General features: G+C 39.2%; 1 protein-coding gene across 6 annotated transcripts in view; it reads right to left on the bottom strand.

Annotated features, from left to right (window-relative positions):
* LOC126483998 (DNA-binding protein Ewg) overlaps positions 1-18,855 on the bottom strand; it is a 125,372-nt gene that overhangs the window by 80,600 nt on the left and 25,917 nt on the right. For all 6 annotated transcript variants that reach the window (XM_050107303.1, XM_050107308.1, XM_050107309.1 and 3 more), the window contains 2 exons: positions 14,785-14,909; positions 14,414-14,530 (listed from right to left, as the gene is read on the bottom strand). In XM_050107303.1, coding sequence (XP_049963260.1) covers positions 14,414-14,530; positions 14,785-14,909 — 242 coding nt within the window. The remainder of the gene's footprint in view (positions 1-14,413; positions 14,531-14,784; positions 14,910-18,855) is intronic.

The following is an 18,855-nucleotide window of genomic DNA, read 5'->3' as shown; positions in this document are numbered from 1 at the left end:
TTGACAATTTTCCTGCACAGAACACATTGGCCTAGATGTGTGGCAGAAGAAGAAAACAAAGTTCTAAGAACTATCACAAATTAAGACCATTAAGCCATACACTCTCCCATAAAGTGAGTCAAATGGGAAAAACATAAACAAGTAATAATTTGAAATACAAAAAAAGTTCCATATTCAAAGTTGTGAGTTATTTATTATTATGGTTATGAAGGGTACAATAACTGATGTTTAATGTTACTTTTGCCATTACTCTGTTGTTATTGTTGTTGTTGTGGTCTTCAGTCCTGAGACTGGTTTGATGCAGCTCTCCATGCTACTATATCCTGTGCAAGCTTCTTCATCTCCCAGTACCTACCACAACCTACATCCTTCTGAATCTGCTTAGTGTATTCATCTCTTGGTCTCCCTCTATGATTTTTACCCTCCATGCTGCCCTCCAATACTAAATTGGTGATCCCTTGATGCCTCAGAACATGTCCTACCAACCAATCCCTTCTTCTAGTCAAGTTGTGCCACAAATTTCTCTTCTCCCCAAACCTATTCAATACCTCCTCATTAGTTATGTGATCTACTCATCTAATCTTCAGCATTCTTCTGTAGCACCACATTTCGAAAGTTTCTGTTCTCTTCTTGTCCAAACTATTTATCGTCCATGTTTCACTTCCATACATGGCTACACTCCATACAAATACTTTCAGAAAAGACTTCCTGACACTTAAATCTGTACTCTATGTTAAGAAATATCTCTTCTTCAGAAACGCTTTCCTTGCCATTGCCAGTCTACATTTTATATCCTCTCTACTTTGACCATCATCAGTTAGTTTGCTCCCCAAATAGTAAAAATCATTTACTACTTTAAGAGTCTCATTTCCTAATCTAATTCCCTCAGCATCACCCGATTTAATTTGACTACGTTCCATTATCCTCGTTTTGCTTTTGTTGATGTTCATCTTATATCCTCCTTTCAAGACACTATCCATTCCGTTCAACTGCTCTTCCAAGTCCTTTGCTGTCTGACAGAATTACAATGTCATCGGCGAACCGCAAAGTTTTTATTTCTTCTCCATGGATTTTAATACCTACTCCGAAATTTTCTCGTTTCCTTCATTGCTTGCTCAATATACAGATTGAATAACATGGGGGAGAGACTACAACCCTGTTTCACTCCCTTCCCAACCACTGCTTCCCTTTCATGTCCCTCGACTCTTCTAACTGCCATCTGGTTTCTGTACAAATTGTAAATAGCCTTTCGTTCCCTGTATTTTACCCCTGCCACCTCCAGAATTTGAGAGAGAGTATTCCAGTCAACATTGTCAAAAGCTTTCTCTAAGTCTACAAATGCTAGAAACGTACTCTGTATGAGCACTGAATTAAAAGCTAAATGTTGGAAAGGGTTTTCCTATTACTACACACAGGTGGGGCAATGTATTACGAAAAAGTTATTTGTACACTGAAATCTTTATGTAACTCATTCAACTACATATATGCAGTATTTTATAGTCAAGTGTGCACCTACTGCTATGCAATCCCAAAGACAACATTTAAATACCAGAACAATTTTTCTTAGTCAAGTTAATAAATTCAATTATAAATTGTTTGGCAAGCAATGTAAAAGCCAAGTCATATCCATATCACCACAGAGCAATCACGTAAGCAAAAACTTGTCAACTTTTGGGTAATGATGATCCCTCTATCTCCATCCTGGTCATGTGGCTGTTTTACTACAAATGTACTTTTCAATATCGATATAAAGTTTGTGATTTGCAGTCATAACAAAAATTGCTTGTCATTAAATAACGAATACACTTATGGAATATGCCTTACTTTCATACACACCAGTGGAAAGGATACTGCAAGATAACAGGGTCATGCAAGATTTCTAACAGAACAAATTAGTGCAAGAAATGAACTGATATGGAGTACGCAAAAATAAATACATACATCAAAAAAAGTTTTGCATCACTTCAGTTCTGAGAGTTCCGGAACCTGTACAGAATATTGGAATAGAGACCAACATAAATATCATTTCCGCCCTTTTTACTGCTCATGAAAACCACACATTGCATGTTGTACCACCATACAGCGAGACCTTCAGAGGTGGTGGTCCAGATTGCTGTACACACTGGTACCTCTAATACCCAGTAGCACATTCTCTTGCATTCATGCTTGCCTGTACTTGTCACGGTATACTATCCCCTAGTTCATCAAGGCACTGTTGGTCCATATTGTCCCACTTCTCAACCACAATTCGGTGTAGATCCCTCAGAGTGGTTGGTAGGTCATGTCGTCCATAAACAGCCCTTTTTCATCTGCCCCAGGCATGTTCGATGGGGTTCATGTCTGGAGAACATGCTGGCCACTCTAGTAAAGTGATGATGTTATCCTGAAGGAAGTCATTCACAAGATGTGCATGATAGGGACACAATTGTCGTCCAGGAAGATGGATGTCCTGCCAATATGCTGCTGATATGGTTGCACGATTGGTCGGAGGACGGCATTCACGTTTCGTACAGCCGTTACAGCACCTTTCATAACCACCAACAGCATATGTCGGGCCCCAGATAATGCCATCCCAGCAGGTAACCTCCACCTTGCTGCACTCGCTGGACAGTGTGTCTAAGGTGTTCAGGCTGACTGGGTTGCCACCAAACATGTCTCCGACGATTGTCTAGTTGAAGGCATATGCGACACTCATCGGTGAAGAGAACGAGATGCCAATCCTGAGCGGTCCATTCAGCATGTTGTTGGGCCCATCTGTACCACACTGCATGGTGTCTTGGTTGCAAAGATGGACCTTGCCATGGATGTCAGGAGTGAAGTTGTGCATGACGCAACCTATTGCACACACTTTGAATTGTAACGCAACATCCTGTAGCTGCACAAAAAGCATTATTCAACATGGTGGCATTGCTGTCAGGGTTCCTCTGAGCCATAACCCGTAGGTAGCGGTCATCCACTGCAATAGTAGCACTTGAGCGGCCTGAGCGAGGAATGTCATCGACAGTTCCTGTCTCTCTGTATCTCCTCCATGTCCAAACAACATTGCTTTGGTTCACTCAGAGATGCCCGGACACTTACCCTGTTGAGAGCCCTTCCTGGCACAAAGTAACAATGCGGATGCGATCAAACTGCAATATTGACCACCTAGACATGGTTGAACTACAGACAACACGAGCCATGTAACTGCTTCCTGGTGGAATGACTGGAACTGATCAGCTGTCGGACCTCCTGTGTGTCTGTGATACAATATCCACAGTCAACGTCTATCTTCAGGAGTTCTGGGAACCGGGGTGATGCAAAACTTTTTTTGATGTGTGTATTTTTGTCAGCCAGTTCAATATCAGTTACTGAAATCGTTTAATTCTGTTTTAAAGTTACCCACATACTGGAAGAACAAAGACATGTTGAGTATTTTGAAGTGCATGGACTATCAGCTGATAAAGGAAACTATATTGTTTGCTTTTGAAAGTGTAGCAGAGTTTAGAAAGCTCATGTAGAAATCAAATGTGTTACATTCCAGTTAATGGCACCTATTTAATATTATTTGGGCTGCATCAGCAAAATGCAGACCTTTCAGCTATATGCCACTGAAATTTCAAAGCCGTGATATTTGAGGGAAGATTCCTACTAGGTACTACAACATGGTCAACCAAATCTTGCAAAATAGCACGTGTGCACAATATGTTGATGTGCACATGAGGCATGACCCAGCCTACCTCACCGCTACTTGGCAGTTCTTGGCTTTGCTTGGTCCTTCTCAGAACTACTAATCATGAAGTGGCATTTCATGTAGCAGTGTGATGTGCCACTGTTTCTTCCAGCATATGGTGCAGATTTTTTGATCAACACAGCTTTCTCCACTTTGGCAGAATCACAGGGCCAATGCTGTTTATTCCTCACTATTTTGCTCATGGTTTAAACAAAGTTTAAAGGTACAACTGTTGCAATGAATCACATACTCAAAAAGAGGGAGTCTAGTGAACCATTGGCAAAGGTCTTTAAAACCTCATGTGAATCACAGTCCTCTTTCAAAGAGAAGGATGATAGTTCTCAATGTCTATTATGCACCAAGATAATTGCTGGGCACTGCAAATTTGCTATAGAATGGCATTACAGCACAACACACATGGAATTTAAAGATTTAGTTGGCAATTAAAGAGTAAACAAGTTGGTGAATCTAAGAGGATACAGTGCTGCACAGCAAGCAAATCCTGGAGAGCTACAGAAGTTTTGCAAAATTAGTCTTTCACAACAAACAATAACTCTCTGCGTAACTAATGGCAGCGGATGTCTACAGGCAGTAACTGACAATGCCATTGCACTCTTGCCCCAAGTCGACCAATGTTTCAGACGTGGCACGACTTGCAATTTATGTTTACACATTGGTGCCATTGACAGACACAATGAGAGGGATCAATCTGCTCAAAACCGTTGAAGAGGCCATTGAAGCCATTGACCTGAATTGGAACATGTTGTTCTCAGTACTATCGATGGAGTGCTGGTGATTTGGGGGGGGGGGGGGGGGGGGGTTTACAACAAAATAGGTTTGCTGTAGCATTGTTGAGCAAACTCTTTGTTCTAAACCTGCAGGTATGGAGGATGTCATTAAGTTGCTGGCCCAAAATGCAAATTTTCTAAGTGGAATGTGTTATTAGACTGTTTCAACAGTTTTTGATGAAATTAAATGATTAGTATGGAGACATTATTTACTATTATGAAGTACGTTGCTTAAGGCGAAGGGCGTACCGGGAACAATTATTTGGTTTTAGACCTGTTATTGTTCAATTTCTGTAGTAAAATGGATAGCAGGGACCAAAATCAGAAAATCCAAAATGGATTGCAGACTACAAATTTTTAGTAGACTTGACTGCACGCTTGAGCATCTGTAGTAATGTATTTCAAGGTGTGAAGCAACTAGGCCTATATTTGAACTGATGGGAAAAGTGTATGCATTTCAAAAGAAAATCACAATCACATTGTGGAAGGAACAACTTCACACAAGAAACACTAGCCATTTTCCTTATGTCTCTGGTGTTAAAACGCTGATTTTGAAGACTTCATTTCCATGCTGGAAGAAATTCAGGAACAGTTTTCTAAACATTTTCATGACACTGCCAATCTCCCATCTATGTTTGAGATAATACTGAGGGCATTTTCCTTTCCAGTTGAAAGCACCCCCTCTGAATTTTCAAATGGAACTGATTAATCTCCAGCGTAATTCCCGATCAAAATAAAAATTCTTTTACGTTAAAACTGTACAAGACTTTTACTGTTTTCTTTTGGAGGAGCTTCACATCTCTATAATGAAACTGAAAAAGTGATATCTATGTCTGGTTCAACATTTGTGTGAGTGAAAGGTATATTTTGATAAGGAAACTAATTAAATCACGATTATGTGGTGTGTCACATACAATTTTATTGTATTTTCAGTGAACCAAAAATAATAAATAATGGTGGTTTTTTTGTGATATACAGGGTGTGTCAAAAAGAATCCTCTGATTTGGCATGTCTATAATTCTGAAACTAACATATGCAATGAATTTTGTTTTTGATAAACTCACAAAGTTTTTATTCATACTTTTTCATAGGTATTCAATATGCACACCTTGAGATGCACAGCATATGTCAATGCAGTATTCAAACTGTTCCCACACTGCAGCAAACATGTTTTGAGTTCCAGATTCAACAGCTGCTGTTATGTGATGTCTCAGTTCATTCATTACTGTTGATGTTGGAGGCACATAAACAGAGTTTTTTGTAAACTGCCACAAGAGATAATCACATATAGTCAGATCCGGTGACCTTGGAGGCCAGTAATGTAAGGGTGAATCTTTTGGTCCAGTGCGACTGATCCATCATTCAATAATCCTTTGATTTAAAAATTCCCGCACTTCCACATGCCAGTGTGACAGTGCCCATCTTGTTGGCAAATGAAGTCATTCAAGTCAGTCTCCAACTGTGTGGGAAAAGAAAGTTCTCAAGAATATTGCGATATGTGCTTCCTGTAACAGAGTTCTTGGCAAAGACAAATGGACCATACACCTTTTCCTGTGAAATTGCACAAAATGCATTAAATTTTGGAGAGTCCCTCTCATGTGTACAACTTCATGTGGTTGCTCTATACCCCATATCTGCACATTATGACGGTTCAACTTCCCACTTAAATGAAATATTGCCTCGTCACTAAACATTGAGCGTGGAGGAAAATTGTCATCCTCCATCGTGCAGAAAAGAAATACAGAATGCCCCACGTTGTTTGTCAACTTCATGAAGATCTTGCAGTAGTTGAATTTTGTATGGTTTCATGTGTAAACATGGATGCAACACACGCTGGACGGACATTGGGGGCATATTGAGCTGCACGGCAAAACTGATTTCTGTGAAATCCTTTTGAAACTGTGGTAGATGCATTTGACATCTGTCAGAAACTCAGGGAAGGTCAGGCGATTTGTCTTTACACAAACAACCTGTTTCACAGGATTGCTCATGTGATAATCGATTGCTCTGTGCTGTAGGATGATCCACACCATACATAGTACGAAAGTCAAGCTGAATAGTTTTTTACTGAACCAACACTGCACAAAACATGGAACAAAAAATGTTTTCTGTTGTCCCAACACCATTTTTACTAGCACTGAATTCACACACGTATCTCAAATAACGTAATAGTTATGTCTTTATAATTGGATGATTCTTTTTGATACACTCTGTATTTTGTTGAGGGTTGTAATCAATGCAATATCAGTAGAAATATTTTAGATAATGAAGTATAGTTTCTTTCACATGTAGCTTGCGTTATTTCTTCCTTATTTCATGGCATGCAATAGAGACTATTTGTTTTTCTCTCTCTTTCTATACCTCAGTTTGAAATTTGTTAGAATTTTATGGGGAACATAATAGCATGTACAATATTTCTGGTGTACACGAACTTCATTTTATTTTTGTAGGTGTATTTTCTTGTATCTACAGTCAGTAATAGCATAATATTGCTCTTCATAATGTGTACATAGCCTCAGATTTATGAATTTCCTACTACAGCATAGCAGCATGTATGCCATTCAATGTTCCTTGCACCTTCTCTGCAATCTAAGGCAATGTGTTTGCAGTTTCTCCCCCTCTTCTCATTCAGACAGTGTCGCATGGTAGTGGGAGAAGTTTACATTCATATTAGAGAGTTCTGCACACATGTCCCTGTATTACAGTCAAAAGCGGTATGTCAAGGTGCCAATTAAACTCTCTATAGGCCACGTTATCTCTCCTTGGACTCATCCCCAGCCAGAAACAGAGAGTGTGAACTTCTGAAACCAAACAAAGGCCAGAAAAGAGGTAAATTATGACTGAGAATTAGTTCCAGTGAAGTATTGCTTCCCTATGCTGACAAAAGGTTTAATAAGAGGATAAATCCTCCTAGCCTATCCACGGTCATATGGAGCAACATTGTGCTGAAGCGCCAAATAAACTGGTATACGCATGCGTATTTAAATAGAGAGATATGTAAAGAGGCCGATATGGCACTGCCGTTGGCAACACCTGTATAAACACCAAGTGTCTGGCACAGTTGTTAGATCAGTTACTGTTGCTACAATGGCAGGTTATCAAGATTTGGGTGAGTGTTACAGTTGGCGCACAGCGGGACACAGCAACTCCAAGGTACCAATGAATTGGGGATTTTCCTGTATGACGATTTCATGCGTGAGCCGTGAAAATAACGAACCCGGTAAAACATCAAATCTCCAACATCACTGTGGCCAGAAAAAGATCCTGCAAGAATGGGACTGCTGATGACGACTGAAGAGAATCGTTCAATGTGACAGAAGTGCAACCCTTCTGCAAATTGCTGTGGATTTCAATGCTGGGCCATCAACAAGTGTCAGCATGTGAACCATTAAACGAAACCTCATCGATATGGGCTTTCAGAGCCGCAGGCTCACCCTGACTGCACGACAAATCTTTACGCCTTGCCTGGGACTGCCAACACCGACACTGGACTGTTTATGACTGGAAGCACGTTGCCTGGTCGGACGAGTCTCATTTCAAATTGTATCGAGTGGATGGATGTGCTTGGGTAAGGAGACAACCTCATGAATCCCTGGACCTTACATGTCAGCAGGGGACTGTTCAAGTTGGTGGAGTCTCAGTAATGGTGTGGGGCATGTGCAGCAGGAGTGATATGGGACCCCTGATGACACGTCTAGATATGACTCTGACAGGTGACACGTATGTAAGCATCTGTCTGATCACCTGCATCCATTCACGTCCACTGTGCATCCCAACGGACTTGGGCAATTCCAGCAGGAGAAAGTGACACCCCACACATCCAGAAAACCTTCATACTCTTACTGTTTTATGAACAGCCCTGCAGGATCCACGGTGTCAATTCCCTCCAGCATTACTTCGGACATTAATAAAGTCCATGCCATGTCATGCTGTGGCACTTCTACGTGCCTGCGGGGGCCCTACACAATTTTAGAAGACAGCTGTACCAGTTTCTTTGGCTTCTCAGTGTATTTTGAAAATCACAGAAAACTTCACAGGTAAACAGCTATGGCTTACTGTCAATATATTTTCTCATCCAGGTGACCCACGAAACCCAGATAACAAAAAGTATGTTCGAAACCTTTTACTGGCACAAGGAAGTACTGTGAAGCAATCAAATTAAAGCAGAAAAAACATTTTGAAAATATTATTAATTTGATAAATACATTCCAATTGTGTAGAAACTTGTGTACTAATGGGAAAACCAGGTAAGACGACCCCCCCCCCCACACACACACACACCTCACCAAGAAAATATTTCCAGCTGTTACATCCTCAATAGTACTATCATAAATATGAGCTGACATCTCTATATCACATATCATTGAGTATATTGTTGTGGTAAGGAAAACAATAATGAAACTGAGGTAATCCGCACATTCTACACCTCTGCCACCAGTATGGCAATGCATACCAATACAGCGCACTCATTTTTGGCTGCTCCAGGCCCCTACCAGAGGCCATTGACCTACATCTGCATCTGCATCCTGCAAACCACCATGAGGTGCATGGCAGAAGGTACATCCCACACTCCAAGTTATTAGGGTCTCTTCCTGTTTCATTTCATATGGGGAGTGGGAAGAACGATTGTCTGAATGCCTCAGTGCGTGCAGTAATTATTCTAATCTTATCCTAAGGATCCTTATGTGACGGATACATAGGGGATTGTAGTATATTCCTAGAGTCACCATTTAAAGCTGGTTCTTAAAACTTCGTTAACAGTCTTTCTTGGGATATTTCATGTGAAACTTTATTAATAGACTTTCTTGGGATAGTTTATGTCTATCTTCAAGAATCTTCCAGTTCAGTTCCTTCAGCATCTTTATGACTCTCTCCCATCCAGTATGTCAAGCGAGAAAAGTGAAAGCTGGGTTTCACATAATCGATTATTTTCAGACACCATGCTGGTTGGCATCAAGGTGGTCATTCTGCTCAAGATACCTCACCACGTTTTGAGCTCGGAATATGTTCTAAAATTTTACAACAAATCATTGTTAAGGATATTGGACAGTAGTTTTGTGGATCACTTCTACTACCCTTCTTGTAGACAGAAGTGACCTGAGCTTTTTTCCAAGAACCGGGCACAGTTTTTTGTTCAAGGGATTTATGATAGATTGTAGTTAGAAGAGGGGCTAACTCAGCCACAAATTCAGTTTAGAGTCTGACAGGGAATCCATTGGGCCCTGGAGCTTTGTTCAGTTTTAACGATTTCAGCTGTTTCTCAATATTACTGACACTAATTCTTATTTCATTCATTCATCTTTTCAGTGGTATGAGGATTAAACTGGGGCAATTCTTTTGGGCTTTCCTTTGTAAGTTAAGCATTTCAGCTTTTGCTTTACTATCCTCAGTGTCAGTTCCTGTCTCCTTTGCTAGGGTCTGGACACTTTGGTGCCACTAACAGCCTTTACATAAGACCAAAATTGCAGCAAATTGGTCTGCAGCCAATAGCAAGTGGCCTCTGGTGGTGAAAATGAGCCAGCAGTCTTGTGTATGTTCTCTAAACTGTATTGTACTTATGCTGCCACACTGTGACTTAACAAGAAGTTGGTTTCTTGTGCCAGTGTCTTTTACTGTGTTTGGCATTAGAACAGAAACTAACAAGAAGCTCTACTTCCCAACACTGATCTATTGCTCGCGTCACAGAAGATGGCACTTCCACACATAAAGGCAAAGCAGTGAAGGGATGAGAACTGCGTATGCGTGGCAGCAGAGAGCAGGCAAACAAAGTCCATGCTGCCAAACTGCATTGCTGCGGGCAACAGTCAAGCTCATTTGCCTACGGTACATCAGATCTACGAGGGAAATAGTAAATATTAAAACCAATTTCGGTCAGTCATCATGAGAGAAATATTAATTCACGTCTTGACGACACTGCATCCACTGCTCTACAGATTTACTCTGTGTGAAGTCAGGAGGCAAACTTTGTGAAGATACTAAGTACAATTTTTCTCAAAATGACAACTGTCTAACAACATGATCATTGAAACTGCTTGCAATAATCATCATTTATTGCAATTTGAACTGTATTATAAGTAAAAATTTAATACGCAACGAAGTTAACGTCAAGCACAAATCGAAATCATTATATTTGCTTTACAACTGTTTCTACACAATAGGATTTCTAAAAATGTCTATAAGGTGTGTGTGTGTGTGTGTGTGTGTGTGTGTGTGTGTGTGTGACTCTAGTTTAGTGTAATTACTGCACATAAAAGAAGAATTATGTGGTAGAAAAGACTAATGAAAAGACTATCGTAATACTGGTTAGTAAGTTGTCATTTTTCACTGTTAATGGCGATTATCAGTGTAAACTAACTCGTCTGACATTGCAGTCAGAGACCGCATTTATAATCAATTGAACAAGCAAACAATTAACCACTGCGAATAACTCCAGGGAACGATGACCAATAACAATGAAAACCACCGATATCTCGACAATTAACAGTTACTGTCATTTTAGGGTCTTATCTGGTTCGTGTCTTGAAAATGAGAAGGGTTTACATGTGGAAATATTGGACGTTTGACAAATTTATCCAGCTGCATTCTTGTGTGTTATTAGAACATACAACATGGTGAGAGAAGCTTAACTTCTAATTGGGCAATATGTTCAACATTATAGTCTGCATAATTCAAAGGATACAAAGTCCTAATCAAAAAGGCTAGAAAAATTCTCATTATTATGTATGCAACTGATATGTTGACAAAAATTTTTGAAATCACGAGTCTTTAAAACTAAGAAATATTATTACTTTGCTCCAAAGCCTACATCACAATACCACCATACTTCTACTTGAATATGTTTCCGATCGACCTAATTGTAAATTTACAATGATAAGTTCAAGGCTTATATCCATCATCACTTCCCTGTCAAATTATTCTTTCTGAAGCTTTTCAGCACGTCGCACACAAGGTGTTGCCTATTGCCTCATGCACAAGTGAATCAGTGAAAGTTATCTTTAATATATATATTTTTTTTCCTCCCACATAGCCTTATTCATTGCCCAAATAAATTCAATACGTCTAAACTGACAGTGTCACGTGGTTAAACGCAAAACTGCGTGACCCCTTTCACACGCAAGGAAGTCAAGTTTGTACATTCTGTCATGTGACTTGTATAAATTAACGAACTGCAAGAAATTGGGACGAGTCTGGTTTACACTATGCTTAATATTTTTATTTTTAAGCCAGGGAAGACTACCTACTTCTTTGGTGTTTATACTTGGTGTTTTCTCTGTAACAATTGAATTATAACTGGCAGTGACCGACTTCGGAGCAAGGTACGACAAGAATTGTGAATCACGTCATGAAACTAACAGCGTTCATTTCCGAATGGTAGTCACTGCTGTTTTTCTTACACATAAATACAAGTTTACTCTCAGAAACAAAACCAGAAGAGCCAGCATGCAAAATAATTATCCGAGAACCTACTCATATTCCTATGAAAAATTTAAAATCGCCAGTGCCATCACTCATTTTCCAGCAGATCTTCCTGGAAAGATCCTAACTGACCTGTGTTTCCATCAAGATAATACACTGTTGAGCTACCTCCTCCTCTTGCATCATGAATCTTTATATGGGATGTAGTTCTTGCTGCACCTACGTCACGTCTTTGAACTAAAACCTCTTCTTAACGCATCAGGAACCAACATCTTTTAAAGTTCTTTACATTGACGAAGCGCTTACCACTGCAGCTAATTTTCTCCTGCATAACTGTAACACGTTTTTGTGATGTCACGCATTCATCATTCACATGGAGCACTTTAAAACATTGTTGTTAAAACCATCCATTTGTGTTACAGATTCTTTGCGATTTCGATGCTTTCCAGACAACACGAAGTCAACTTTTTCTACTGTTCCTACAGCTCTGACACTTTCGTTTACAATTCTCTTTTACAGTTCTCTTGCTGACATCACATGGTTCTGCAGTCTGTTCCTGTGTCTTCAAATGTCAACAGTAGGAGACCTGGTTTCAAAATCACATTTGAAAAAGTTATAAATGCAGTAAATAATCTCCATCATCTGCTTATGAGGCACTTCACATTTAATGCTGTCACCTGGTCTTTTTTTTAATGGCATTTATACATTTACAGATACACATTTACACCTATACTGGAAAAAAAACCCACACACACACCTCACAGTTGATCAAATAATTCACTTCTCACAAAGTACGGCAACAATGCAGCATGTAGGAGCGAGATTCTCACTGTCTAGCTGTAACTTGGTGCTGGCCGCTTGGGAAGAGAATGAATATTACTGGTTGCCAGTGGCTAGTGGAGGGGGGTGCGCAAAACGGCTGAAAACTGGACCACCCTCCAACGTGATGCAGACTATAGTTTTCAGTAAATGCCAATGACTATTAAACAATATTTATAGTGTTGCCACACTGATGAAGATGACTTGCAAACTTGCCAATATGACCAACATCATGACACGAAACATGATTATATACCTGTAAAAGTATTTCTGAAGCAGAAAACATGTGATGAAACCTATGTTTGCAGTAATCTGAACCTTCTACAGACCAATGGATGAAGTGTTTAGTGTCCTGTCAACAACAACTTCATCCTAGATGGAGGACATGCTCGAAATGCAGAAGGAAGTCTGCCTTACACTTTCAAAGAAACCATTACAGCATTCTCCTTAAGCTATTTATGGAAATCACAAAAAACCTACATCAGGATGGCTGGACAGAGTGTCCAGTGTCTTTCCAATACACAACCTTACTCAGTGACTTGAACAGGGAAGCCAAAAATTTTTTTCTTGAAAGGGGTGAGGGTGAGACTTGTGCAAAAATTTGGCGCAAGAAAGCACAAAGTATAAAACAGATACAATGAGGATGTATGTGAAGCCTTACTCAGAAGTAATGTTTTTCTCTTGCTCAAGTACTCCATTCCTCCAACTCTTCTCTTTAAATTGTGTGTGAAAATGAAACAAACTCTACAGATAATCCTTGACACACAAGACATCCGCAATCACACCATGTGCCAAAAATTATCATCATTTACTTTAACACATTGCTCCAACATCTAATTCTGAATAGTTTTTTACCTTTTGGGTGTATGTACCATCAAACACGTGCAATTAGTATTATACCCTCAACCTTCAATGAAGCTCATAGGAGGAACTTTCCTAAGTGATTAAAAACAAGAACTCATACCCAAATTTTGGAAAGGCATTTGAAGACACACACAAGTAATGACTCCAAACTCAATGTGCAGATATCTTTCTCTGGAGCAGTGATGTGTGATGATCTGAGACCGTCACATTATTTGGAACACAGATCTTATAAATGCTTTAAATTTTTTGAGTGATCGATCTTCTGACTGGTTTGATGCAGCCTGCCACAAATTCATCTCCTGTGCCAACCTCTTCATCTCAGAGTAGCACCTGAAAGCTTTGTCCTCAATTATTTGCTGGATGTATTCCAATCTCCATCTTCCTCTACAGTTTTTACCCTCTACAACTCCCTCTAGTGCCATGGAAATTATTCCATTATGCCTTAACAGATATCCTGTCATCTTGTCCCTTCTTTTTGTTAATGTATTTTTATATATTTCTTTCCTCCCTGATTCTGCAGTAAACACTCTCATTCCTCTGAATACACACAGACAAAAAATACTTATTTCTCTCCATACTATTTATGAGATCAACATTTTGCCTCAACTTATATTTCACTCCATTATCTTCCTCTATAATGTGCTGATATACTACTAAAAATTTTACCAAAGATAATCAGCCACACACTGCACCTTTTATTTTCTGAAGTCATCCACACTATCACTGTGTTACCACGGATTTGTTTCTACCTATAGATATGCTTTCACTTTTAATCAAAGAATTCTAAAATTAAGAATCAAGCCAATTACATTCTTACCACATCTTCTAGTGGTTTAGCCCCAAACACTTTGAAGCTGTTTTGGGGCTTGCCAGGCGTTGCTACAACTACAACAGCCTGCTGTCCTACCCTCGTCGCAAATTCATCGATTGTTTGCTGCAAACAGGAATAATTAATTTTAGACTTAAGTTTACTGTCTTTCTACAATATAACATGCATACTATTGCATGCCACAGTATTACGAAAAGTTACATAAACAAAAGAATAAATTTATCCTGCTATAAAAGTAAGCAAGGTTGCTTTCTTGTCACGCTAGAACACTGCACACATATTTAATGAGAATAACACACATGAATATTTCTTTTTTCCTATATCTTTGCTGGAAATGATGAATGTATTTTCCAACATACCCGTAACTTTCGAAGCAATCTATTCTGCTGCCTCTTCCTAATTGAGGGATTGGTCTCAAACGAGTGTGGTCGTTTGCGTTTCTTAGCCGATACTATGGCCGCTGCTGCTGCTACTCCCACAGGGCCTGTCAGCAAGAGCAAATGAATATATTGAACCACTGCATCTCAGTGTCAAAGCAGGATTCATTGAAGCCACAGCATTCAAGTGTTATGGCCTATGAGTTGCCCCTCTGAAATTACATAAATTGATGTCTGACACTTCAATAAACTGTATGACAAATTTTATTATTCTGTATAGAAGATAATTTCATGGGAATTATTAAAACTGAACTTCTACACTGTTACTTTAAAAGTGAGCGCACACAATTTTATTGACTATGCAGACAGCACTAGTAATTAGTTAATTGTTACTTCATATTTCTTAGTAAAAAGTGCCACAATTTGTCATTTCAGATCAGGATATCAGTCCACAGCAGAGAATGTACAGTGGAGTGCAGAAGTGGGAAGCAGAAATTTGTCACACTCAGAGTGAGCAAGTAAGTACAACCTTGTACTTTTCTTTCACTAATAACACACCTATTGTCACAAGCCCACAGTTTTTTGTAATCAGTTCAAAAATGTGAACAATGGAGCTATCTCTGATACTGCCATAGTGATTCAAAATGTGAGAACATTTCAAAGAGTGCATCAGTTTATGAAGAGCGAATCAACGATCATGTAGGGCTATGACTAAGAAATACTGAGAGTGAGTAAAGTCATGGTTCAACTACGTTTCTGCTCCACCAATCTGTATAGTCTATTCAACACAGCCAGATAGAAATCTCCCCATGCAACCCCCCCTCCAGTCTTAGTGCTTCAGGTAGTTTCTATTGGAACGACTGGGTGTTGGTTTTGAAGTCGAACAAATATACACACATTTTGTCATCTGTTATAACGTTCTTCAGTGAGTCTGGATCATTGACTTCACTCAGCAGGTTCTGAGTGATGTCTAAGTGACATTATTTTTATATATAAAAAATTGGAAATCTGATATATAAAGCCAGTAAAATTAAAAACTTCCTCTTACTTTTTGATCACACTTCGTACATGCCTTTGGACGCTAATGTGAATGAAATAAAGTTGCTTATTTTGGCCAATGAAGAATTACACCATAGAACTCTCTACACTAAAAAGATTATTTTTTGACACAGTGTTTTGTAAGTGAAGACAATTCAGAACAGGGACCTCCAGTAACAGTGAATTGGAAGAACTACGTAGACAAGTTATACAATTTGTTCCATCCAAAATTTTGAGAGCCACAATTCAGCAGAGTAACAACCATAATCTACAAAGTTGGGGTTGTGATGCAAATGTTCAAATACTATTTCTTCTTCATGCAAAATCAGATTTTGCCAATAGGACTGAGTTCAAGCTCATCAGATTTATCTTCCTGGAACTTACTTCTGTGAGGTATGTCATATACAAAAATCAGAATTCACAAATCTCATCTAGCAAGATAGCTGAAAGTTACAATTAACAGCCCTTGCAGATACTTATTACTTATGGGCCTTACAACCTCAAAGAAGCTGAAGGTGTCAGAACAGAAAGACTTATTTTTCTGACAGTATTTCAAAATCAAAGTAAACAGTCTTTACTGAAGGATTCCAATTACATTCACCAAAATGACATGACTATTTTAATCAGAATTAAGCCGACTCACTGGTCATAGTAACTTGATTTCATGCTTTTACCACCATCTGTTCTTACAATAAAAAATGGTTCAAATGGCTCTGAGCACTATGCGACTTAACTTCTGAGGTCATCAGTCGCCTAGAACTTAGAACTAATTAAACCTAACTAACCTAAGGACATCACACACATCCATGCCCGAGGCAGGATTCGAACCTGCAACCGTAGCGGTCGCTCGGCTCCAGACTGTAGCTCCTGGAACCGCACGGCCACTCCGGCCGGTGTTCTTACAATATAAAGCAACAACTGCTATATGCTGCCTGTATAATCAACTTACCTGGTATTCAAGTATCATCATATAATGACTGCAAATCATTCAGGATCGGGAAATTCAAGCATAGGTTTAGGCAGCATTAAAAGTAAAGAACATCTTATTTTAATGAGTGTTACCGTAGTACCTGATACTTGAGGCAGTTTAAGTGAATACGTACTATGTATCTGTAAAGTAATGAAACTGTGTGTGTGTGTGTGTGTGGGGGGGGGGGGGGGGGCGTGTGAGCGTAAGCGTCTACAGATTTAAATTTCCATATTAGTTTCCCCACCACACTGCACAAACTTCTTTCGTAACATTGACACACCCTGTCAGTTTATAAAATAAGACAAGTAATGAAACATTAATTAAATGTTAATGAATGACTGGCAAGGATGAAACTTCCTAGCAGATTAAAACTGTTTGCTGGACCAAGACTCGAACTCGGGACCTTTACCTTTCATGGGGAAGTGCTCTACCAACTGAGCTACTCAAGCACGACTCACGACCAGTCCCCACAGCTTCAATTCTGCCAGTACCTCATCTCCTACCTTCCAAACTTCACAGAAGCTCTTCTGTGATCCTCGCAAAACTAGCACTCCTGGAAGAAAGGATATTGCGGAGACATGGCTTAGCCACAGCCTGGGGAATGTTTCCAGAATGAGATTTTACTCTGCAGCAGAGTGTGTGCTTGCCCGCGAAAGGCAAATGTCCCGAGTTCGAGTCTCGGTCCGGCACACAGTTTTAATCTGCCAGGAAGTTTTATATCAGCTCACACTCCGCTGCAGAGTGAAAATATCATTCTGGAATGACAAGAATGTTTGATAAACAAAGTGTGAAATGTTTCTGGTCAAAAGATGTTTCAAAGTTGCTGTTCATGGCAGTAGATCTTGTACAAAAAACAGAACTAGCATTTACAGAAACAGTCTCCTTACTTTACAGAAACATGTCTTACATGACAAATTCAAGTGTTTTGGTTGGGTGAGAGAGAAAGGGGGAGAATCTGACTACAATTTCTGATGAACATTTGGTATCACTCATAAAATTTATTCAACTCTCCAGATATAAAAACCAATGTAACAATGTTTAAACGCCAACACTCATACAAAGTTTTAACAAACATGGCATGCAAATCAAACTATTACAATGAAATAAAAATTGACTTAATGTTACCATGCACATTTGTACAAAAATGACTAGTGGTAAGTATCACTTATTACACTAATACTTAAGACAACACTAAAAACTAAACTGTTAGTAAGATTATTAGTAACTATTTTGCAACTAACCCCATTGTTTTTACTAAATAATAGCCCAAGAATAGATACAAATGGTAGCTCTACTAAGATATGAGGCAGATCCCATAATGACACTTTTCCTAGGATCGAGTGAACCAATCAGGATAAGTCCAAATAAGCAATTTAGATGCTCATGCTTTTCAGTGGCTAGTATTCATAATGAAATGCTCGACTGATTGCTTTATGTGGAACAAATAAGGATATGAATCTCAGCAACTTGAATGGAAGAAATGTGGGGAGTGGAACTCTGCTACCTTCTGAATTAAATGTATTACACTACAAACACTCGGGCCTGTGCAAAGTTTGAGGTTAGCATGTTTGCTAATATTTGGCATTGTTTGCCAACCGATCAAACTCCTGGAGACCTGGAAGGCTCAGGTACAATGTACAGGGTTGATGGGAGATATTCAGCATATGTGGATTTATGGGACATTGATATGCCAATACAGATGAAACACTACTGATAATACTTCCATTACTTGATGTAGACACACTTCCATTGTAGAGCCAGGCTGATAATAGTGGAGCAAAGGAACTCGCATGACGATCTGTAGTCCATGTGCCATGCACAGTCACACCTCCACCTCCACCTATCTTCATTAAGTATGGCTAAAGTGACAATGGCATGGACCCTTCAATCACAACTGCTTCTATTAATTTTAATTCAAGGAAAATAAATTACACAGTTTTGAAATTGAAGATAAGTTAATGGAGTTGGAAGATAAAGTAAACAAATGTGATACAATAGGATTATTCACAAGTAAAAAGTGAGGCCAAACATAATTAAATTCAGTA

The sequence above is a fragment of the Schistocerca serialis genome, chromosome 6 (assembly GCF_023864345.2).
Source record: "Schistocerca serialis cubense isolate TAMUIC-IGC-003099 chromosome 6, iqSchSeri2.2, whole genome shotgun sequence".
NCBI classification, from domain to species: domain Eukaryota; kingdom Metazoa; phylum Arthropoda; class Insecta; order Orthoptera; family Acrididae; genus Schistocerca; species Schistocerca serialis.
The sequence above is the reverse complement of the archived record's forward strand: the minus strand, read 5'-3'. Positions and strand labels throughout refer to the sequence as shown.